Source organism: Bombyx mori, chromosome 2 (genome assembly GCF_030269925.1).
Source record: "Bombyx mori chromosome 2, ASM3026992v2".
NCBI lineage: Eukaryota > Metazoa > Arthropoda > Insecta > Lepidoptera > Bombycidae > Bombyx > Bombyx mori.
Genome location: NC_085108.1, coordinates 247,895 through 273,102, shown reverse-complemented (window position 1 = coordinate 273,102; position 25,208 = coordinate 247,895). Strand labels below are relative to the sequence as shown.

The 25,208-nt window shown below is 40.6% G+C and overlaps 2 protein-coding genes across 24 annotated transcripts in view; one reads left to right on the top strand and one right to left on the bottom strand.

The window, feature by feature from the left end:
• The window catches only part of LOC101746894 (protein daughterless), a 122,262-nt gene extending 111,949 nt beyond the window's left edge, over positions 1-10,313 (top strand). For 12 of the 20 annotated variants that reach the window (XM_038016763.2, XM_062672425.1, XM_038016757.2 and 9 more), the window contains 7 exons: positions 341-443; positions 529-606; positions 681-789; positions 1,603-1,689; positions 1,966-2,055; positions 5,991-6,136; positions 6,942-7,248. In XM_038016763.2, the coding sequence (XP_037872691.2) occupies positions 341-443; positions 529-606; positions 681-789; positions 1,603-1,689; positions 1,966-2,055; positions 5,991-6,136; positions 6,942-7,105 (777 nt within the window). In that variant the 3' untranslated portion in view covers positions 7,106-7,248. Of the gene's footprint in view, positions 1-340; positions 444-528; positions 607-680; positions 790-1,602; positions 1,690-1,965; positions 2,056-4,211; positions 4,308-5,990; positions 6,137-6,941; positions 7,249-7,567 lie in introns of those variants that run through there. The other 8 variants (XM_062672427.1, XM_062672421.1, XM_062672416.1 and 5 more) reach the window with 4 other exon arrangements.
• A 693-nt stretch (positions 10,314-11,006) lies between these two features.
• LOC101742491 (DAZ-associated protein 2) lies at positions 11,007-25,092 on the bottom strand. Of its 4 annotated transcripts, none has more exons than XM_012689409.4 (6): positions 24,913-25,092; positions 16,741-16,848; positions 15,924-16,069; positions 15,066-15,206; positions 14,627-14,745; positions 11,007-14,434 (listed from the first exon to the last, which is right to left on the bottom strand). In XM_012689409.4, exons 1-6 carry the CDS (start codon positions 24,926-24,928, stop codon positions 14,425-14,427), a joined length of 540 nt encoding a protein of 179 aa, XP_012544863.2. In that variant the 5' UTR covers positions 24,929-25,092; the 3' UTR covers positions 11,007-14,424. The 4 variants fall into 4 exon arrangements, with proteins under 4 accessions (XP_012544863.2, XP_012544865.2, XP_004925009.1 ...); XM_012689411.4 differs by having other exon boundaries at positions 15,924-16,054; XM_004924952.5 differs by having other exon boundaries at positions 16,741-16,833; positions 24,913-25,091.
• Between the last annotated feature and the right edge of the window lie 116 nt (positions 25,093-25,208).

Genomic DNA, 25,208 nt, shown 5'->3' with positions numbered 1-25,208 from the left:
TTTGGCCTGTATGTTTGTTCGTGCATCATGTATCACCAATAAAATATCTTAAATAAAGAATTGACTTCAATATTGCTTAATTATTAAAATATCTCGATACGATGATGACAGCCGATTGACTAATACGTGGTGAACTTTTGAGTAAGCTCATAAAGTATTTAGGAAAATTTGCTATATTTTCACAGATTTCCCACCTAGGATATGTAAGAAAAAAAACCCAGTAGAAATAGACCTCATAAAAAAACCAATTAAGTGACTCATAAAAATGAGCAAAGTAATTGTGACGTCTGCCAAAGCTACAGCTACAACACTGAGTGTGACGTGGGGTGTGTTGACGCAGGGGGCGCGTATGGAGGAGCGCCTGGACGACGCCATCAACGTGCTGCGGAACCACGCCGAGGCACCCGAGCTGTACCCGCACGAGCTGCACCAGCCGCCGCCAGGTACGTTGTTCCCCCAACCCCCCGCTCGCCCCCGTCCCGTCCACTGCAAGTTGAGCGGCGCGCTGACCCCGCCCCTTGTCCACAGCGGCGCGCCTGGCCGTCGCCGCCCACCTACATGGGGAGCCGCCCGTCAAGATGGAGCGCCACGTCCTGCCCAGCACCAGTGAGTCCCGCGCCACTGCACTCACCTCAAAGCTACCGCGCACACTGACTCACAACTCAAATATGCTTTTACAGAAAAACGTAAAGAACCAGTGGACTCGGGGCTGGACTCGAAGCCTTCATCATCAGGATCAGCCGACCTCGCCCTCCACAAACCTCCCTCCAACAAACGGTCACGGAGATAGTACGTATCCACACACACACACACCCACACAAACACGCCTACAGTTGTATTCCCCCCTGTCCTACATTAAAACTGACCCCTTCCCTTACTCGTTAACTAAACAATCGATTCGTCGAACATATCCGTAACATGTGTAAATTTATTAACAAACCAGAACAGTACTCCGCTACCTACAACCCCGCCCCCTCCCCCGCCCCCCACCTCTTATCAATTCTGAACTCAATAATTCATCTGTGTACAAAACTGATTGTGAAATATTGTTTCATATTATCTATGACCCTTGGGTTGGTATTACGAGTTACAATCTTTTCATTTAAAATGAATGATTAATTTTCAACAAACCTGTGAATTGTGAAGCAAAGTTTTCATGAAACCACTTAATCGGAAAAACCAATTATTTTTCTCACGAAACTTGTCTTTCTCGATTGTTTGAGATTTATAATTGAATTATTTCGAACTGTTTGTGTTTCTATTGTTACTGTAATCTTTATCAGATAATATTCAGAGATATCGTCATTCGATGTTCATGGCCATCAATATGATTTGTATTTATCAATATATTGTCTCGCAAGCTCTAATTGTAAATATTAAATAAATCCATGTCATATATCACAATTACTAACATACAAAATAGTGACTAATATTTCTGTCGATGGGACGCCCTTCAGCTGGGCCAATACCATTGAATCGTAACTTCGACCTAATGTTTCAAGCAGTACGGTTCAATTTGCGGCGTGGCCCGAGACGTGTGTCGCTAATGAATGTTGATTGTCGATTGATTGTCGATGTGTAATTTGAGTTGACGGTTGGCAGCGCAATGGCAGGACCTGGTACGATACCGATGACAGTAGGCGTCGGTGGCCACTTATCATCCGGTCGGCCCTCATCAAGTCTGCCATCGTAAGGAGAATTAATATTTAAGATTTTTAAAAACGACTTCAGAACATCTGGATTTATAATGTCGGATGAGATGCGTCGGCTCCCCCCGGGGTGGGGGCCGTGGTGGGACGTCAAACAAAACTTCCCTTGACCAGCTTTGATTAGTTTCGGTTTAGTAGTTATAGAGTTTTAATGAGTTAGATGTTTTGAAGTCGTTTATAAAATGAATAAACTAATACAATAAGTTTTCACTAAAACTGTTAAGATGTTAACATATGATTTAACCCGCTGTGGCAGCTGCTCGTCCGCCGACGAGGACGACGTGGACCCCGACACCAAGGCGGCCCGCGAGAGGGAGCGCCGCCAGGCCAACAATGTCAGGGAGAGGTCCGTACTGGTACCGGGGGGACCGGGGGCGGGGTTGGGGGGCTGCGCGGTCGAGCAGGGGGGCGAGGTTGGGTCGCAATAACGGGGCTAGTGATGAAGTTGAAATGAGCCCGATAATAGTAGAGTTTTTGTTCAAAATAATGGAACACAGTTTATATTGAAATTCCCTAGTTTTTAGAGTGTTCATGTCAATGATTTATTTGTACGTATAATTTCATTAACATCCATTGTAAAGCCGTTGTCATTTCTAAAAGAGCGAGGTTTGATTATTTACAAACTGTTCCACCGCGCCGAGCTCCCCACACTCGTGCGCTCACAAACCTCATATATCTGGACGGAGGCGAATAAACCAATATTTGAGGTTTGGAGGCGTACTAACTGCGTACTAACAAGTGTACTCCTACATTTCAGCCGGTAACTTCACCAGCCCTAGGGGTCTCGGGTCGGATGGAGGTCGCGCCTGTACAGGGTGTCCCCACTTGGAACAAAATATTTAATTGTTACAAATATTAATCTACATATTTGAAACTATAGGTGTTTGAAAAAGCGAGAATATCTATTGGAAACTATTATGTAGTTTAAATAATACATCGCCATAATTGAAAGCAAATATTGTAAATTGATTTATTATACATACGCACAAAACATCCGAGCCGAGGCCTGCAATAATCCCGCGGGTCGCAGTGTGTTAACTAAGGTCCTAGGCGCTAGGAGCTAGATCTTAGGTCTATCAGGTCTGCTCTAAGAAGGGTCATCGTGCTCCCTTGCGGGGGCACGGAGCGGGCCTTGAGGCAAAACCCATTGCCCGGACATGAACTCCCTGCCACAAAAGGCAGGGGTGAGATAGGAGGAGGGCTGTTCGCAGCGTGCTATCGGTCGCAATGAACATCTATATATACTTAGACATAACACATTGGCTTGAGTCTGGTCAGGAGTGTGCGCCGGGCTGTCGTCTGCTTGATTTTTTGTTTCCTACAAACTAAATTAACTAATAATCTACAACTACTTAAAGCTAACTATATATATACATCAAGCAAATAACAGCTAGCGAACCGGATAGGGCCCGCCACCGGCCCTATGCCGCGGTCCCCCTTTTACAAGTTAGAGGGGGGCCACTGCACAATTGATGGCGCTCACCCGCTCTGGGCTCCCCATAAGGTGAAGACCAAAGCGGGGAAGGACCGACTTTTAAAAACTCCCCAAAAGCGGGAGTGGTCCGCCCACGGGGGTGGTGCAATGGGTCCCCATAGGGGGAGGTCTGCTCAAGAGTGTGGTTTGTAGTTTTTAAGCTTTCCACTGGCGCAGTAGTGAACGGTGGGGGAGGGGGGGGGGCGTGTACGTGACTCTTCTATTGATGTGTATTGCGCTCTTCGAAGTAAGTTTACGCACGATCAGCGAATTATCGGCCGGTTCAGAAGTTCAGAGATAGTAATGAGTGGAGCTCGGAACTATCGCAGCCGTGGTAATGTTCCTGCGTCGCCCCCGCGCGGCACCCGCACGAGCGTTCCGTCTCATTTTCCGATTCAGTCTATTCCGGTAAGCCGGAAATATTAAAAAAATAGACACGGCCGACAAACATGGCCGAAAAATTCAAATACCCAACTAATTGCATTATTGAGAGTTCTAATTGAATTAAAATTTTAGGATTCAAATTGTGAGATTTTTTTTGCACTCAAACTGCCGGCCCATCTTTTCGTCCAATTACTTGTCGAAATTATGGTTTCAAAATAGTCCTCCACTGTTTCGTTGCTTTCTTCTTGTGCTTCAATGTGTCTGCCCCCTGTCCCCTCTCCTCTCGTGCTGCCCTCTTGTTCGGAAATCTCTAACCGTCCTCTGCGTGCTACGCCGTGACGTCACGAACGTTCAATTTCGCGGGTAGTTTAATTTGAAAACTCATCTCCTTTGTAATGTCAGCTCGTAAATTTGCAAAGACAAGTTTCCTGATAAATGTAATTGTTTTTTATATTAACTGGTATTGAAGTGATCTTGCGTTCTCCTTGTTACGCCGCTTTAGTCTGAGCTTTCATAAAGTGCAATGAACAGAGAGCGACTTGATGAGGGCCGATGTCCACGGGCCTCCGCGTCGTAGCGACGCTGGGATCAGTTTAGTCTTACAAAACAAATCGAAACTCAATGGTATTGTTTGGTGGCGTCAGTTGTTCATCAGCGGACGAAGGGGATGATGAGGTGGACCCACAGGCAAAGGCTTTGAGGGAGAAAGAGAGGCGGCAGGCCAACAACGCGAGGGAGAGGTAAGATCTCGTCTCTGCAGCCTCCTCTTGCCAGCTAGTGCTATTTAAAGAGAATCCGCGATCACCACTGAATGCAAGAGTAGCGTCCGCACAAATACATACACCTACTGGTGGTAGGACCTCTTGAGAGTCCGCGCGGGTAGGTACCACCACCCTGCTTATTTCTGCCGTGAAACAGTAATGCGTTTCGGTTTGAAGGGTGGGGTAGCCGTTGTAACAATACCTGAGACCTTAGAACTTATGTCTCAAGGTGGGTGGCGCATTTACATTGTAGATGTCTATGGGCTCCAGTAACCACTTAACACCAGGTGGGCTGTGAGCTTGTCCACCCATCTAAGCCATAAAAAAAAACCTGGTTGGTGAGCGCACCACTCCACACAATGGACCGACGTGACGATTTAATCTTAAATATTACAACACTCGAATACTGTCTTCAGATCCTCAAATAATTGAAACGTAATCCGGAATATAGGAAATTCACAAAACAAACCAACTAACAATCAAACTAAATTAATTAATACCACGTACTAACGTACATTTGTCAAATATAGAGCAGCCTTTCCCAAAGTGGGCGATAACGCCCCCTTATGAGCGCTGCAGCCATAAAGAGGGGCGGTAACAGACCCAGAAAAAAAATGGGGGCGTGGTGTAGGGGCTTGGAGGCAATTTGTAAATTCATCTAGGAAGACTCTTAGACACTGATTGAGTTCTCGCTATAGTGGTTTTTAGGTAGGTGAAACAATGGGGGCGTTTAAAAATAATTTACTCTCAAAGTGGGCAGTAGACAAAATAAGTTTGGGAACCCCTGATATAGAGTTATAATACTAAGGGAATCAAATATATTGTGAGTTGTGTCGTCTCGCAGTTTGTATAGACAGCTTGTACGTATGCGCAGTAGTAGTATAGCAGCGGCGCTACTTATCAAGTGGCACACATTACAAACAAATTAACAGATAGGCTTTGTTACTTTGTTTAAGTTTACAAGTACTATGCTCCTGCTAGCGAGATCTGCAGTCCACTGAGTTTCTCGCCGGATCTTCTCAGTGGGTCGTGTTTCCGATCCGGTGGTAGATTCTGCGAAGCACGGCTCTCGCTAGGGCCGGTGTTAGCAACGCTCCCGGTTTGAGCCCCGTGAGCTCACCTACACGTTAAGAACCTGAAATAGCCTCTCAAGGCTGTCAGCATAGGTAGGAGAAAGAAAAAATAGCGAGTCCAGTATCGCTACTGGTGATGCTAGGGAACTGTTGTCCATAGACATTGAAACATTAGTTAAAATTGATGTATGTCATATTTTTAACTCTTAATTAACTATAGAGCCCCGAAAAGTAATATCGTTTTCCTAAGTTTTGTATTTTTGTTAGTAGTCTAATACATATGATGTCTGTTACTGTGATTCGGTTGAGGGTGGTGGAACTTTGAGTAGGGTCCCGATTGACGCGCTGCATAACACAGTCACCATCGATAAAGGAAAATGCTTCATTAAATCGTCAGTTAACACACTGTGACCCCGCTTATCAAACCATAGACGCGTTAGTAGATCACTTAGTTAGATATTCAATGATTTAAATACTATCTGGTGAACTCACACCGTCGGAATACGTTTGTACTGAACGCATTTTGGTGGGAGTAACACTGGACGCCAAGCTACAGGAGCGATGACAAATGCTAACCCCACATTTACAGGATAAGAATAAGGGACATAAACGAAGCCCTGAAGGAGCTGGGCAGGATGTGTATGACGCACCTCAAGAGCGACAAGCCGCAGACCAAGCTGGGCATCCTCAACATGGCCGTCGAAGTCATCATGACGTTGGAGCAACAAGTCAGAGGTCGGTGCGCCTGCCGCTACTACGTCGTAGTGATTATTGGCACCCGGGGGGCCGCCCCCCGCCCCCTGAACGTGGCGGTCAGAACTAGTTTGAAGAAGGACGTGTCGTAAGGCGGGGGATGCACCGGGGGGTTGGGAGGTTAATTTGACAGTCAGTGGTAAGCGACGAAAAAGGTCTTGGAAAAGCACCGGCTGAACGCTTTTAATAGTAGGCAGCGGCTTGGCCCTGTCCCTGGCATTGCTGACGTCCATGAGTGACGGTGAGCACTTACCATCAGGTCGGCCGTATGCTCGTCTGCCTACAAAGGCAATTAAAAAAAATATGTGTGGACGTACCTTGCTCCGGTGGCGGCGGGCTTGTGGTAGAATGGAGACGAAGAATCATCTCGAACAATTCCTCAGAGCATCCATGCGGAGCATAAGGTTTAAGACGTCGCACTACTGTTGGGCATGCGCAGTACAGACACTGTTCACCTTATTTAGAGTTTATGTATTTTAAAATTATACTATTCATAATTATATTATTTACTGGTGGTAGGATCTCTTGTGAGTCCGCGTGGGTAGGTACCACCACCCTGCCTATTTCTGCCGTGAAGCAGTAATGCGTTTCGGTTTGAAGGGTGGGGCAGCCGTTGTAACGATAATTGAGACCTTAGAACTTGTATCTCAAGGTGGGTGGTGCATTTACGTTGTAGATGTCTATGGGCTTCAGTAATCACTTCACACCAAGTGGGCTGTGAGCTCGTCCACTCATCTAAGCAATAAAAAATAGTTCAATTATTAAAATTTCCATATTACTCTTTCAGAACGCAATCTAAATCCTAAAGCGGCGTGCTTGAAGCGACGCGAAGAAGAAAAGGCGGAGGAGGCGCCCAAACTCCTGGCCGCCCCCCTCCAGCACTACCAGCCCATGCCCGTACGTCACCCACTCTCTACTTCTCTATCGCACTCTCACTATATTTCTTATTAATAACTAGCTGACCCGGCAGACTTGAGGCACTATTGAGGCACTACTCAATCGATAAATAAAAGTCCTAAACTTTTGTATAAAATAAACTTAAAACAAACAAACGGAATCCGTCCGACGGGGGACACATCAAAGGAAAAACAAAATTGTTTGTTTTTATTTAATTCCGAGCATTTTCATATTTATTTAAACTTTTAAACCTTCTCTGGACTTCCATGAATAATTCAAAACCAAAATTAGCCAAATCGGTCGAGCCGTTCTCGAGTTTTAGCGAGACTAACGAACAGCAATTCATTTTTGTATATATAGATTTCTAGATTTGTGTGCATTTTAATTTTTTAAGTATAAGAGATACTTGTAATATTTTTGAAACAAAAATGTTATAATAGTATACTAAATAATATAAATAAAACTATAAATTAAATAATAAATAAATAATACAAATAAAATAAAACTGTATTGCAGGGTATGGGACAACTACCGGGCCAACCCCCCACGGGCCCCCCGCAGCAATAGCGACGCCCCCCCGCGTCCCCCGCCCCCGCCGCACTGGCACTGCCCCCGGGCGCCGCCCCCCGCGCGCTGTAGGGGCGCCGCCAGCCCCGCGACCGGACACTGACGACTGTGTTCGTTCTGTTGCTAAGTTTTTATTTTAATTTTACTTTTAAATTTCCTGTTGATCGGGAGAATGGGATACATTGCGTATTTATATAATATATTAAGTTCCCCTTAGCGCCGGTGGGGGGCCGGCCGGGGAGCGTTGGGGGGCGTCGGCGGCGTCGCGCCCCCCCGCGGCAGTGCTCAGTGAACATCGGACTTGTTTAGTGCATAAGTGTGTACAATATTAGTAAATAGGAATATACATAGGTATATACATATTATATATATGAAATTTTACATTTTCATTGCTGTGACTATTGACGGTGTTAAAAAAGTATTTGAAATTTATTAAAAAATCAAGTAAATCGTATTTTGTGTACGAGGATCGATGTTACGCATGCGGGACGCGAGCGACGCCGCGCGCCGCGCTTGTGACATTCCGCTCGGTGTCGGGAGGAGCCCGCGGACCTCACCACACGTAGCCACATTCTGGGGCCGCGCGGAGTCGACTGCACGATTTCAGAAATCTGTAAAATATTGATTTAGTTACTTTTACAATAATTATATATAATTATTAATTAAGGAGAAGATATCTTTAATTAAGAGGTTTTTTTTACATAATTATTGCGACAGGCGCTCGCTCAGCGACTACACATTTACATTTGTATTCGTTTGAAATTGAAACTATGATAATCATATTTCAATCATTCAATCATTATTTCAACTAAGGAATCTTAGTTTACGTTAAATCGGTGTGACGCACGACACGGCGTCACGCTGCGTCGCGCCTGTGACGACGCGTGACGCAGCGTGACGGCGTGGGAGGAGCGGCTGCTAACTTAAGAAAGTACTTAAGTTTTGTTTATAATTTTTGTACAAAAACTCCAGTGAAATTCAAATCGAATTTTGTCGATTTTTTTTAGATTTATTTTCACGTTGGGTCCCGAATCAGACTAAAAGTACCACTCGTTAGAGAGGACAGCAAGGCCCCCCCGGGGGGCCGCGTGATGTTCGCACGTGACAATATAGGGGGACATAGTTTTGTTGCACAAATATCTCTTGGCACACATCACTGTGACATTTTTTGCATTTTCAATGAGAATAATTTTGGTGAGAACTCTTGGTGTGATGCCCCGGGGCCGCAGCGCGTGCCGGGGGGTTGGGGGGTGGGGGCAGCTCGCCGCTCGTCGCAACGTCCGCGCACGATTACAATTTGTACTGGACCAGTTGTTTAGTTATAACGAGTAAAGTATAAAGTTGGCAGTCGGCTTCGGTAGAGTCGTTGAGATAAATATTTATTTTATTATAATTAAATTAAATCGCTCACCGTGTTATTGGTTGATCGCGCGGGTGGAGGCGGGAGGTGCGCCGCCCCCGGGGGCTCTTGTTGTTACATGGTGATCTAGATTTATTCACTCACCCAGTCACTCAAAGAATGATATGTATACATGAGATCAGATCGACTTAGAGTATGATCCCCTGAAGATACGCGCCCCAGCCCAGTCGCAGGCGGGGCCCGGGGGGCCGCGGGACCCACATGTCAATATTTTGATTATTTTTTTAATTAAACAATATCGGTATAGGACCGCGCACCTCAGTGAGTCAGCCGCAGCGGCAGATGTTCTGTTCAATGTATAAGTTTCTGTATTATATAGCGGTAAGTTGTATTGTTAGATTACTTTTTCATTTAATGTTTAAACGGCTGCTTTTCCGTGATTTGATTTTACACTCGGACTCCAACTGTACTGTGTCGCGGGCTCCGAGTGTCAAATCGAAGGCCTCACGAACCTCAACTGATCCGGCGGCAGCAGAACACTTACGATCGAATGGATCGAGTTTAGAAACTTTATTGGTTGAGCTTTATTTGTTACCCATGTTGAATCCAGTTATATTCACATGTCGCGTAAATATAACTCTCGTACATTCTTATACAATATTTAATAAATAGTCAATGCGACGTATAGTATGAAATATCCATATATTCTTTATTGCAACGCATTAAGATCGACAATCCACTGAGGAGTCTGTTGGCCGCGCGGACGGCGAGCGACACCTGCTGGGGCCGGATCCGGCCGGCGGACGGCGCGTCGGGCGCGGACTGCCGCCGGCCGGACCGCGCGCATCCGACAATAGCTTGTAATCACTCTCAGAACGTTCGTAGTTTTAGTTTGACTTTCTTCCATTTTTTAGCGTAAAATTAAGTTTTTATCTATAATTTGTTGTCTATGCGTACTGCGTATGTCGTATCTTATAAGAGTTTTTTTTTTATAATTATTTGTAATCTGTACGCGTAAATCTGTAATTTATTTTCGCAATATTTTGATGCTCAGATTTTTTTTATGAATGGTCAATAAAATAAATGTGGCACTCATCCGCCGCTACATCCTGGAGATTGTACAAAATGAGGCTTTTGTTATTATTATTTTTTTGTTTTTTTTTTCTGTTTTATTATAATGGCAACACTAGCAGCCCAACACTGTACCATAGAGCATTTGATATATTTTTCTTTACAATTCAAATGCATAGAATAAAAATGATATAATTACAAGAAAGGTCTAATTATAAAAATGAATAATATTAATTAAATATAAATGTGCCATTCATTTTGCTATTTCTGAGTTTTATTTTTCTACCTACATGGACTCTCCTTCCTCAAGTGACGGGTGACAGTGGTAAGTATTCTCCACACAAGGGACGCTCTGTGGTCGTTTCAACGCCGAACTGTTTTTTTACTGGTGGTAGGATCACTTGTAAGTCCGAAAGGGTAGGTACCACCGCCCTGCCTATTTCTGCCGTGGAACAGTAATGCGTTTCGGCTTGAAGGGTAGGGCAGTCGTAACTATACTGAGACCTTAGAACTTATATCTCAAGGTGGGTGGCGTATTTATGTTGTAGATGTCCACGAGCTCCGGTAACCACAACACCAGGTGGGCTGTGAATTCGTCTACCCATCTAAGCAATCTCTATATATAAAAATGAATTGCTGTTCGTTAGTCTCGGTAAAACTCTAGAACGGCTGAACCTATTTGACTAATTTTGGTCTTGAATTATTTGTGGAAGTCCAGAGAAGGTTTAAAAGGTAAATAAATATGAAAATGCTCGGAATTAAATAAAAATAATAGTTTTGTTTTTCCTTTGATGTGTCCCCCGTCGGACGGATTCCTTTTGTTTGTTTTAAGTTTATTTTATACAAAAGTTTGTCTTATGATTATCGATTGAGGCACTACGAAGTCTGCCGGAGCTAGTAAAAAAATAAAAAAAAACCTGTCCGCCTCGGAAACATCAACAATGAATGAAACAAACATTTGTATTTTCATCTGATTTTATTGGAAACAAAATAATAATTATGCTATATATTGCACGCGACTGTACCCATACTCCGCGATTGAGCAAAACGCATTTTCACTTACAAACTGTATTCAATTACATGAAGAATCCGTTTGCAGTCGCCTGCCGACCACCTACAATATACATTTGATACTATTTCATAGTTTGAACGCGCATCAAGTCAGCGCTTACAATATTTCATAACAAAATTGTCATAATATCAAAGTTTTTGGATCCTTGATAGATGATAAAATTTTATTAATCTATAAATGCATTTGTGAGGATCGCAGTTAGAATTGAATATGCAATTTCGAAAAGGGCACATGTCGCATATTTTGTCAAATACTTTTTTTCTACATATACATGTAATTTTGAGGCTTACCTACACCCATTTTATAATAATTCCAGTAATTTTCAATTGCTAATTAACACTAAAACATATCTCAAAAGTTAATATTTTAAATTTTACACTGCTTTAGAAAATAATATTTTTCATTTCCTGAACATTTTACATTTTCTGAAAAGTGCCCTTTTTGAAATTGCATATTCAATTGATGTAATGTTCAATACGCGCACTAGAATCTTAACTGAAGAACATTATTCACTTTATTAACGACGAAGGTCACTTAGATACATCTTGATATGGAGTTCTCGATGAGATTCAGTTGCAGAGTTCAAACGGAATGTTATACTAATGTACATTAAATCACAAGTCATCAGTCATCGCTCGGAGGGCGCGTCGCACCGTCAGGACGCGCCGCCGAGAAATGAAATTAGATTTACAATTGAATCCAATTTACAGGACACAAGAAATAATTAACTTTAACTGGTGTACTTCCGTTTACATGATTTCATGGTACATATACGCAATTAAAGGAACATAAAAATATACATTTAACAACAAGACTACATACAACGCGTGCAGGCCGCGAGACGGACCCCTCCAACACTAAGCAACCGTCCCGGCTGGACTCAAACGTCACACATTCAATATTAGTTGCGATCTCGGGTAAACTGTCAGTCGGTTCGTGACGTCATATGTTCCTATATCTCGCATTAAAACTGTATAATCTCAAAACTTACTAATTTTACAGGAGAATCTTTTAAAGATTCAACATGTGTTATTTTTAATATTATTCATCTTTGCAAAATTTCTTTTTTATTTTATACCAGTTACATCATCTGTCTATTAAAGTAAGATAAAGTTATGTATTAATTTTGTTAATAGTGGTCAAAACATAGGTAAACAAAAAACAAAAATAAAGCAAAACTGCGCTCTTTTGACAGTATTTATGAGAAAAATACTGGTGATACCAAACGATTCCGCATATTAACTCAGTTTTCGAATATTTTTGGAAATTGTACACTTTTAATGCGAAAAGACGATTTGGCATCCGACGTGAACTTTTAATCAAGGACTATCCCCGACTTCATAACAAAATAAACACTAAGTACACGGGACCTCGCAACAGCTGCTGTTGTCAGAGTTACCCCGCCGCGAAACACGGAGCGGCCGGCCGCTGTGAGCACACGAGAGCACTGCTGAACACAATAATGGCTGCTTGTTAGTTGAAATCAATAGGGGGGCTCGCCACAACCAGGGGGTTACAAACAAAATATAGTTTTTCAAATCAAATAGTTACAAAATAATGAGATTCACTTATTCGAATAGTTTTTCGTAACTAGATCTTTGATCACAAACACGACAGATGTTTCTATCGAAACAGTGACACGTGAGCACTCATGAGCACTTTCCTTAGTTTCAAAGCACAGAGCCCGGACTCCGTGCGAGAGCGGCCCGGTCCCGCCAGGACTCGGCCACTGAGCCGCTCTAGCTATTAGATATGTCCATTATTTAATTCATTGCTAATACAAAGTTTATTAATTTTCCAAAAATTGAGTGAACAATTTTATTTAAATATTTTTTTTGATTCTTTGACGACGTAGACTTGTCCGCGCGTGTCTTTTGGCAAATTGTCATTAAAAGGATTGTCAATTGCGAATCGAAGTTAATTTTGTTTATTAGCGATCTTCAACATTTTATTCCAATTTATTTCATTCGTCAAAAAAAATCCATTTCCGCTGCGGTCCGTGGGCCCGTCCCCGCGTCGGCTGCACAAGCGCAAAGGGCAATAATCACAGAGCTGTCAGGTTTGACAGACGTCACGGCTGACAGATGTCAAGTATAACGAGATTCGAACGTCTTTCGATGCGTTTGTCATTCCGCAAGAAACGTTTTGACAACAAAACGACAATAATAATAATAATAAAACATTCTCTCTCACTCGCACGCCACGCACAACCATTTTTTTTTAAATATATTTATTCATTTATAACTATATATTCCATTTTTGCGTTTTATTAATAAAAAATATATGTATCGTCACTAGAGATGAAATATTTCGAAAGCGGACAACTTTCTGTTTTACTGAATAATAATAACCAAATGGTTTGTTTCAACACTATGTTGATCCTGGGGATTCGTTTCTGTACGAGTTAGGAGCCGGTCGAGTCAGTGAGGAGCCCGCGGAGGGACCGCGAGGGGGCGCCACTCCCGCGTGCGGTTCAATAAATAGTTATATATTGACAAAGCCGATTACTTTGCTGTTTTCTAAATGGCTATTTCCCCATTCCTAATAATTATATATTTTTTATTAATAAATGAAATTTGTAATTAAATGTACTGCCTGCACCGCCGGCACCGCCACTACAACCCCTCGGCAATGTCAATAACAATGCTAACGGGTTGCCGGCCGAGGTCACTCGACACGCTTCACGTTTATGCCAAAATTAACTTTGCTCATTTGAGGTCAAAGTTTTTATTGAAACATTTGGAGCGCGGCGCGGGGCCCGGGGGCGCGGGAACACAGTACAGATAATGATTAATAAATCTAAGTTAAATCCTCCGTAATACTGCACGGCCGCCCCGCCGCCCCCCGCGCCCCCCCGCCACCCCCCGGGGGCGCCGCAAGTCTTCAGACCATAAAGGAGGATGTGACGCAACTCTACTAGAGTCTAAGCCGCGCGGTTGACAGTACTGAGAACACATCTGTGAGCCGTTGTGATAGTGATGCGGTGAGCATTCCTGAGAATTTACGTTTTGTTCATGAAATAGTTTGTTCTGGATAGCTTTGATCGACAGTGTGTTGCGGCCCGCGCGCCGCTCGCACATCAACATCCAACTTTATGGCTGTTACAGGGAGTGCGGCGACCTCACACGCCCACTATTACTTCCGGTGAGTCCGCAGATACAGTGGCGCACGCCGGGGGCGCCGCCCTGCGTGTAGATTGTGTACAATAATTAGTCGGGTCTTCTCGAGGCGGGCTGTGCAGGCAGCGGGGGGCGCGACCGTCCGGCGTGGCCCGGGGACAATATTACGATCTACCATCTAGAACTAGCGCCACCTGAAACAATATCATCATCTTAGTTGCAATGGCACATTGGCAGTCCGCTTGGCAGCTGGTGGTCAGCCGCCACTGGAGGACATAAATATGTATAGAATTAAATAAATTTCTCAAGTTTTCCGTAAAGAAGCAGTTCTGATAGTTCATACGGTCGGCACACGGCTCCGGCTCCTCGGCGCGCGGTATACTCACAGCACTTGGTGCGGCTGCAGCGCGGCGAGGTGCGCGGGGGAGGGGGGCACGCCGGGGGGCGCGGGGGGCAGGAGGCTCTGCGCCAGACCCTCGAACCGACCTCCGGCTTCGAACCCGTTCTGTAGGGAAGCATTACCACTACATTTATAAAAGTTCATCAAAAAATTTATTTTTTAGACTAAGTAAGCTTTTAAATTAATATAATTCTTCTGTAGGTGTGTGTCCCTGGAATCCACCTGAATGAAAGGACCGATTTTAATAATGTGTGCGACGCGTGATACGGTGCACCGGACAGCATTCCGCAGGCCTCCGCGACTCTCAGCGATTTGTGGTGAAATTATAAATTATTGTTCAAAGATTCAAAGAAGGCTGCCTCCGCGGGGCTGGTTTTGTGCACAAGCAGACGTCGCCATCCGCAGCCGCGTGTGGGGATAGTTACCGGTATCATTATGGTGGGGCGAAGCGGCTGGATGGAGGGTTGCACCGCCGGGTAGTACGGGTAGTACTGCACGGGGTAGCCGATGTACCCGGGGTAGCCCGCCGCCGCCGCCGCGTACATTGCCGCTGCTGGGCTGTACATCTGACGACACAGACAATTCTAATTCAAAAAATCTACTTCTCAATCTCAATCGGGGTCATCGTACCCCCTTACGGGGGCATGCAAAGGTTCTCGGGGCGAACCCCACTACCCGGGCAGAAGCTCCCTGCCACGTAAGGCAGGGGGGATGCTGCTGGGGGGACATTAAGGCGAGGGGGTCTGTTCGTAGTGTGTTCGGCTGGACAATCTACTTGAAGTTGGATTTTATTTAAATACTGATTCAACATCAAACAGACTGCTTCTAGGAGCGCCAGGGAACGGAACCTTTTTCTTCTTTTTCTTTGCCTCCACCTTATCCCACTAGGTAAGGTCGGCACTACTAATTTTTCTCTTCCATTTTCTTCTATCAGCCGACAGCTCAACACTCACTCCTCTTTCTCTCATATCGTCATTCACACACTCCATCCGTGTCTTCTTCGGTCGACTTCTTCCCCCACTACCTTGCATTACCATTTCCATACATCTCCTAGTCACATGCATCTTCTCTCTACGCATCACATGTCCATACCACGCTAACCGTCCGCTCTTTAATTTGTTGCTTACCGGGGCTACTTTCAAACTTCCACTGATATACTCATTCCTTATCTTGTCCATTCTTGTCACTCCTCACATCCATCACAACATTCGCATCTCTGCCGCGTGCGCTCTTCTTTCATGTTGACTGCCTAATATAAAACAAAGAGTACAAAGCGTGGTTACCGGTAGCTGCTGGCTAAGGGCCGGGATGGCCTGGTGGTGCTGCAGCTGCTCGTAGGGCGGGGGCGCGTACACCCCCCCGGCCCCCGCGCCCGCCCCCCCGAACGTCACGCCGTACGGGGAGCCGCCCGCCACTGGAAAACCCGCCACTACGATGTTTATTTCAACACTTTATTTTCATACTTTCATTACACTATCTCTAAGACTAATTCTATACTATAAACAAGCTTTATTTAGTAATGTGAACTACTTATTCAATGCTATTTTTTTTTCTATTAATTGCCTACATAATCTTAATATATATAAATCACGTGTCACGTTGTTTGTCCGCGATGGACTCCTAAACTACTAAACCGATTTTAAATTAAATTTGCACACCGTGTGCAGTTTGATCCAACTTGAAAGATAGGATGGTTCTTATTTCGATTAATGGTCGCAATGTTTATTAATTAACAATAAAATGATTTCTTATGTTGTTATTAATTGTAAGTTTCATAAGTCTAAAACAGATGGCGCTGTGTTAAAAATACCAACGTTTTACATAAACTACAATTTAATGGCACAAACACCACGTGTTGCTGAGGCTAAAGTATAAGTGAAATTTATTTCGTAGAAAACGCAATACAGTGAAATCCAATTGTCCTTACTTTGTCAATTTTTTGTATTAGCATAACCGACCGCGTGTTATTTAGAAACAAAAACCTTAGCCACAGCAACGTGTGGCCGGGTCTGCTAGTTTTATATAAAAATGTTTAACAGTCGCATGTATACGAGAAGCGTTCCGAACATGTAGTGCTAGTATGTCGGCGTCCGTTCTTACCTCCATACTGCGGTGCGGCCTGGTGGGGCGGCGCCGGCAGGAACGGTCCTTGCGGCGGTTGCGGTTGAGGGTAAGCGCCGAGTGGCGGGGTCACTGGAACAACTGGCACTTCAAAATCGCGCAGTGCAACCCGACCGTTACCTGCGAGCCCCCGCACCGCACTGACCGCAACAATAACCTTCGCATTCCAATTACGGTTCACTACCCGCGTATTGCGACCAGCAAAAGTTATAGTTGCGCTCATTGCATGTGGTACAGTACCGTTGGGAAATGAGGTTTTGATTGTCATTATGGCTCTGGCGGTACGGACAGTGTGCGGCTAATGTTGCAGCTAGTTCAGTGGGCGAGCACACAAGCTAATGCTCCCTACACACGTAACAATTCGATCAACTAACCAGGATGAGAAATAAAACATTTAGTACACATAATTCAGTAATGCGTAACATCAAACGTTCAAACACAGCGAGCTGGGTAACATTGCTGAATTACAGAGTTCATCAAATTGTAAATTATAAGTAGATCAAAACCTCATTTGAGTCTGCGGTAGCGGTGCGAATGCTTCGACGGTCGGACGCCGAATGAGCCGCGCCCAACCCAAGCCCTTACATTCACGCTTGACGTGACGGTGGCGCCATGTTGAAGTTTATAACCCTGATTTCACAACATTCTGAACTAAGCTTTCTTATGGGTCTAAATCCCAACACGGCCAATGCGGAAACGAATTATATCTGATTTATTTTGATGACTGACATAATCGGTTTAAGATTATTTACTAAGTATCGTTTCGTCTGCGCGACCCGCCACCGACGTCAGTGTTAACGACAAGCGATGCCCATACAACGCGACCACTGTATGCCGACCGCGCTGCGTGACACCGCGTTATAAATACTTTACAATTCAATTTGAAACATTTCAATTCTTATTTTTTCTTCAGTCACTTTTGAGAATCCCTCGTCGCGTTTGTCACACTGCACGATTAACATTCACGGACTGAACTTAAATTGAATTTTGACGCGATCTAGACAATTTGACAGCTGTCAAAACTGTCAATCTAAGTCGGATCCGCGACGGTAGTTTTTCGAAACATAGATATTATTGGGATGGAAAAGAAAACTGAAACAAACAGCTGTGTTTTGAAAAACTTATTAGTGGAGTGACAATGCTTTGGATCAGACAAAAAGGACTTTACTTTCTTTGTAAAAACAAAAAAAATACGAAGAGCATTGTTTGAAGACCTTTTTAACGGATCCAGTGATAGTAAGTAATACAATTTGGTAGATTTTATCGGTTTAGACAACACTGATCAATGTGCTGGTCTTCTACCAAAGTTATTTACAGATGCAATTTGTTTAACATGATCACGACGGCTCAGGAATACTCACAGTTAAGAGTTAACATACACCCCAAGTTATAAACAAAATTGAAATTAATTTTAGTATAAGGCGGCCGAACTCTCATCAGTCTAACACGCGCACATATCAAACCAGCGATCGAATTTGACGATTATAAGTGTCTTACAACAAACAAGTGTATGTTATTCTTCTGAGCATTTTATTATTATAAAGATTAAAAGACAGTGCGTAAGCCAACGTGACCATGCGTTCTTCATTATTAAATTGCTTAAAATAACAATCACACAGAAGAATCATCATTTACATTTAAAACATTTTAAAATATTGTATGAGATTTTGAAATTGGGAGATTAAGGTGACTTTATTCTCTTGTGGGTAGACAGAAATATAGTCGCCACTCTATGTGAAACGACTGCAAGTTCTTATATACAGCACCAGAGAGTAAGACAAATGCGTTCTATTTGTTTTATTGTTAAAATTTACTAAATATGAAAAGTGAAATTCTGAAAAGAACCAATAACACTCGATATGTCAAAGCCTCAACAGTCTACCGCATGGATAGAGCCGAAACGCGTGCTTGCTGACGTGCACCTCTTTCTTCTACTTTAAGTGATCCTCAATTTTTGTACTGATTTAATATTTTGCCAATATCGCGTGTGAACGTACATTTTTTTGGAAAATAGCAAGGTTCGAGTTTGTTGCGCGACCATCGCGGTTGTAAAAATACATTTCGAATCGCTTATAAGTATTTGGTTCTCACTGGCTGGGATATTTCACATCCTGTACCATACACGGAGTGTTGAAACTCATCAAAGATCCAGTGATCTGATCTGTGTAGTGATCTAGGTACACGGCAAGTCTCCCAAATTCAAAATCCGTTTACGTTGTAAGATAGCATCAACATACACTTAAAATTTTAATTTCCATTAACATTATTACAGCTAACGACTATTTCATTGTGTCGCGTACCAAGATTCGTCGTTTGATTAAAAAAATTACCAAACTTTAGGTCGGTAATTTTGCCGTTCAAACTTCGAAAGCGTTTTGAGAATGCGGTAAAGCGTAAAAATAAAATAAAAAACTACACGAAAAATTATGATATAAGTGCGTTATGAAGGACACAGAAGCATGCAACGCTACACAACACAAATAAAAGAACATGCCGCAAACAATATTGGACCCTATCTACATCCCGGCCGGGAATGTCATGCTCGCACAAACAATTCGTAACAGCATTTTCTTTTTAATTCTACCACAAATCCTGGTATTCCTTGCCTTAGCAACACAAAACTAAACGGGTGATCAACAACTGAGGGTAGGAGTCAGCGACTTTTGTATTCCTTATTCGCAAACGCTTCAGTTTTCCTTCTTATAAGATAAAAAGAATGAAGTAGAATAAATAGTAAGAAACTGAATTGAAATTTTAAAGAACTTTGAGAGACATTTTGCCTGAAACACGCAAGATGCAATAAGTACCTACTAACTAGATCTTTAGTTAACTAGATCGATTGTTTAGGATTAATGTTTTCAAATCCAGTTTGAACTGGCTAGATCAAGTCATATCACTTCAAGCGTTTACGTATAATGGAAATAACAATAATTACGACTTTTATTAAAAAGGTTATGTTACAAAACTAAACTGAACATTTAATTCTAATGTGCCTAATGAAATGAATGTATGTTTTCACAATTGCCATACTTCCCTGTCCTTCTGTTAAAGCCTATTTTAGCATGCACAGTCTGTGGTACAAAATGCCACACCACAGACAAGAGGCGAATACAGATTACCCAGCGCTGCTTCCAATACTTTTGGTTTTCGAAAATAATATGGGAACAAATCGTTAAACGAATTTTTTGAATAAAACAAGCTCTCATTTTGCTATTTGGATTACACCTTAAAATCAGGCCAAAATAAATAAATCGATTTCATAAATATTAAGTCCCAAAATTATATTGCTTATTTAGGTTGTAACAATCTGTATTCGTTACTTATTATCCTAAACATACACAAACTAACATTGTATCATTCCCGTTCATTATATGTTCAAACCTGTTGTTATATTATTAGCGACGTCTCGAAATTTTATTGTAAAACTTGAGGGTGTTATTGTAATTTTAATTTCTATGTCGCGAACGACAAGAAAATTAAAATTTGATATTCGTGTACTTATATACATAGATAAAATACAAATAAACTGACAATAAAATGTATCGGAAGTGTATTACATTGGTTATAATGTTGGTGTTGATCACATTTTTATTTTTCATAGAACACTGACTCTGTTTTAAATTGTAAGTAAAATTCTTGTCCAGTATAGGATGATACCTACAGTTCTACGGGTAGTATGACCGTAGTCTTACTTACTTAAAATGTTGGAAATAAAACTTTTTGTATCCCATGGACTGTAAACAATATGTTCATGTAATTAAACAGATAAGTTTTAAAGGAATGCCAGTTACGAGATGGTGTTGTAGCTAACTTAAGGAAAGAAGAGACGAGGCATCTGACTAGTTTAATAAAAATGCAAAAGGAATAATGTTTTTCATTAATTAGTGGATTTCCAGTGTTATTGCTATTAGCTTCCAAATTTATTTCTGGAGACAATATTAAAATGATTTGTCTCTGTATTTTAGATAAATCCGGCTTCATTTCAATTTATAAGATCTGTAGTATTTGTTATGTCATAAGTAATTCTTATTTTTTATTTATTGAGTGCTATGAGGTTGAGCGACCCTCTTTGTAAAATAAACTATGCTGCTGTAAGCTCAGCCATGAGAACTGTTATTGAAATTCAGGTTCTTTGGAACCTCAAGTAATACAGATGCATCTCTGGGTCCAGCAAAGGGTTACTGTCATGACCACTTCCACTACACCGCTGTAATGATATACTATTGACGTACTCGTCAACACACACTTATTGTCAGTTTGTTCACCACCACCTTCCGTACAACGCTCCTAGAACTTAACTTTTAACAAACAAACAAAATCTAAACAAATTTCAAGCAAGACTCCATTTAGATTTCCTTTCAAAGTTAGTAAACACAAATTCTTAGTTTAGATAAAGATGTTATTTATTTCATTTTATCAAATCTGTAATTATTTCAATAAATGACATCTTTTGTGTTCAGCACAAAGTTATATAAAAATACAAGTCTCATTATCAGAGGCATTTAGTCTTACGTCCATGATGCGAAAAATTCTAATTCTAATTGCTCCTAATGTATTACAAACAACTGTCCGACCATTTTAAGGTTTCATAATTTTTAAATGTTATTATATTCACCAAGTTGTGAAATTCAATGAACCAAGAAAAGTCTAAGTAAGTTAGATAGCCTCTAATCTTGAGATTAGTTGAAGTATATAATTTTGTACTTGTTAAGGAGATAAACTATAATGGCCTTATTATGAAAAATATTTATATCATATTATTTATACATTTATCATATTTTGTCTGTTTTAACTGATTGAAGCAATCAATTTAAAAATCAAAATGCTGTAAATAGTCTTGTACTAAATTCATTAATAAGGCCTTAATAATTGTATAGCTTTAGTTTCCTATAAGATCAATGATGTGAAAAATATATTTCTCATACTCTCTATAAAATTCAAGTTTTGGATGCTCCATTTGGAAAGGAGTGTGTGAGAAACGAAAAAGTGAGTAGAGTGTGGCAGGGAATATTGCTGTTTGGTGGTCAGCAACTGTCATTGATGGAAATAACACACTATAAATATGGTTATACTTGAAATCAAGAAAATTAATACTTTTGATAGTTAGCATAAACTGGAATGTTCACTAAAAGAGAAGATTTTACTTCAGAATATGTTTTTTCAGATCATCAACTTTTTTATTATTTAAATATCCACTAAGTAATTAGCTTATAAAACTATGTACGAAAAAAACAAAAACAAACATCGACACCTCAATTAATTTTGTAATAAAAAGAGAAAAAAAAGAAAATAATCAAGATGTCTCAACAAGAAGGCATCGCATATAATTTTTTTTTTTTTTCAAATAAAATTACGAGACCTGCTTGTTTAATGTAAGTGCAAAACTAGCAAAATTAATTAGTAATATAACATTTACTGGTTACTAGTGGATTGTAGATAGATTTCATAAACTTTACTTAGTACCAGTAAATATCACAAATAGGTTAAATAAAATAAAAACAGAAAAAGGTATAATAAAAAATAAGCTGTCAACAAAATTAATTTTGAAGAAATAAATTGTTATAAAATATTAGCCATTTAATGAAAAACATCATTTTGTCTTTTGTAAAATAATAACCTGTTCAACTTTTTGAATTTGTAACTGCTTTCATTGTAATTTTTTTTCAAAAGACAAAAATCACTTAAATTACAACTTATTTTTTAATATGATGTGGTTAACTAAAGAGTCTGGGAAGTGAAAATGACTTTTTGTTGTTTCTAGACTGAAGGTGATGGAGTTTCAAGATATATTTATGTACCAAAGTTCCAACAAAATTAAATTATATTTTACTTGGCCATCTTGTGTGGGTGACATGGGTGGGTACAACCATTCTACTTCAAAGCGTTCAGATTTTTTTGTTATTGCTTAGATGGTTGGACGAGCTCACAGCCCACCTGGTGTTAAGTGGTTACTGGAGCCCATAGACATCCACAACGTAAATGCGTCACCCACCTTGAGATATAAGTTCTAAGGTCTCAGTATAGGTAGAACAGCTGCCCCACCCTTCAAACCGAAACGCATTAACTGCTTCACGGCAGAATTAGGCAGGGTGGTGGTACCCACCCGCGCGGACTCACAAGAGGTCCAACCACCAGTAATTACGCAAATTATAATTTTGCGGGTTTGATTTTTATTACACGCTGTTATTCCTTCACCTTGGAAGTCAATCGTGAACATTTGCTGAGTACGTATTTCATTAGAAAAATTGGTACCCGCCTGAGATTCGAACACCGGTGCTTCGCTCAACACGTATCCATGCACCAGACGTCTTATCTGTTAGGCCACGACGAAATCAGAATTTGAAGAGCAGCATTCATGTCTATGGGCACTGGGTACCAATTGATATGATGTCCTCATTTACTCATTAGGCAATAAAAATCATGCCTATTAGGCATGCTCCTGGATTACAATTAGAATTTGAACAGATTCTATTGGAAGAAACTTGTTTGATCAAAGGATTTAAATTGAGCATTTTCACTTTCCTTGACTCCATTAAATAACAAATGGTGGATTTCCTAATATTAATGTCTTTGTAGAAAAATTATTTTACAAAAACCTTTAAAAAGAATTTTATGTGTCATATATTGTGTCCTTTTCAAAAATCCACCATTTGCACAAGTTACAATCAATAAACACATACGATCGTCCACACGCCGTTACGCACATATCATATATATAATTTCTCTAAATTTCCATTAAAAAAATGAAAAGAAAAAAGAAAATTCTATTTGATCATTACGTCATGACTAGTCGACGGCCGCGCGGCGACTGCGGTGGCGGCACGGCTCCTGTGAAGGGGGGGCGGCCGCTGGGAGGGGGGCGGGGGATTAACATCTGTTACACTTCGGATCTAGGGCAAAACTGTTACAAGAGAGGGACAGCTAATCCAACTTACGATATAAATATAAAGTTTTTATGTTTTTTTTTTTACTAATTTAAATAGTAGATATATTATGAATTTTGATTTAGTCTTTACTAAAATAAACTAGGTATTAAAATACAGAAATGTTCTTCTTACAAAATTTTAATTGGTTTAATTTCAGTATGATTTCATTTAAAATTTATTACTAAAAAAAGGAATTATTATATACATTTTTTTATATAATAATATAAAAATATCATTATATAAAAATTATTATATTTTGCTGTTTTAATAAACTACTATCAGACAGTTTTGCCCTAACAATCCGATAAATACATCACGACTGAACCTTGTAGTTGTAGCCACTGAACTCAGTGGCTAATAATATTGTTTGTATTTTCTTAAACACTATTATTTTATTGTACACAGCCAAATAAAAAACATCATATTTGAACATTACCGGACTTTTTCATTAAAATAAAAAATTAGTTATTCTTTAAAAACCTTACTCTTTTGATTTTGAATTAGTAAAGAAGATTTATTATTATAATTCATGTGGCCGTGTTTTGATATAAATATTTTAAGAATCTCAAACTACAAAGCTCTGATAATAGCTGTTCAACATTTGTAAACATTTCAAGGCCGATTTTTGTAGATTTCGTTGTGCAAAAATCATTAGACTTCATAAATATTATTTGCATACTACTTTTTATGTTAAAATAAATGATATCGTTTGGAAATATTATTTGATTCTGAAGGCTTAGTCAGCAATTAGGCAATATTAATTTTAATAATACTTATACCGTTTCACTCTCAATTTTAATGGGCACGTATTTTTTAACACTAAATTTGAGGGTATGCTCGTTTGACAATTTCTGAAATATTAACCAGATAATACAGAAAGTTTATATGACATAGTTGGCACGTTTTAACCTGCATGTTGTTAAATCTGTTTTAAAGACTACGACAACTTTGTTTGGTTCATACATTCTCAAGGAATGTCTCAATTGAATAAAGCGACCATCTTGGATTTCAGGTCGATCGATCTAGTGTAAGATCTACAACTTTACATTCTGTTGAGAATGAAACATACAATTGAATGCATTACCAGATCCTTTTACTTTTCTGTGATTTTAATAATGTATTTGTCAGCAAAAACAATTAATTCTAGGCCTTGAAATGACGTTACAGATGTCAAAGTTGTATAGAAATTGAGACAAAGGGTTTAATAAAAATTACGTATAAATACCTTTTTTGTCTGCCATTTATGTAACTAGAATGAATTTAAGAATCACTAATGTGAAATAGTAGCTTTTACTAGTTTTAATATAATCAATTTGCTATAGGTTTCGAATTCAATAACGCAATCGCAGCGATGCACTCCTTTCAATGATTTTCTCTAACGAATGACTAGGGCTTGCATTCAATGCACAGTGCGTAGACAATGAGTCGAGCCGTTAACTCCATCGACTAAATCAGAACTAGTCGACAAACTGTTACTCTACGAAATTCTGTTTTATCGTCATCTAATTCAGTTAAATCAAA

Coding starts and splice junctions, on each gene's coding strand:
- LOC101742491 (XM_012689409.4), bottom strand. Junction 15,207..15,923: donor CCCTTAGCCAGCAGCTACCG/GTAACCACGCTT, acceptor CTGTGTCGTCAG/ATGTACAGCCCAGCAGCGGC. Junction 14,746..15,065: donor GCCCCACCATAATGATACCG/GTAACTATCCCC, acceptor GCTTCCCTACAG/AACGGGTTCGAAGCCGGAGG.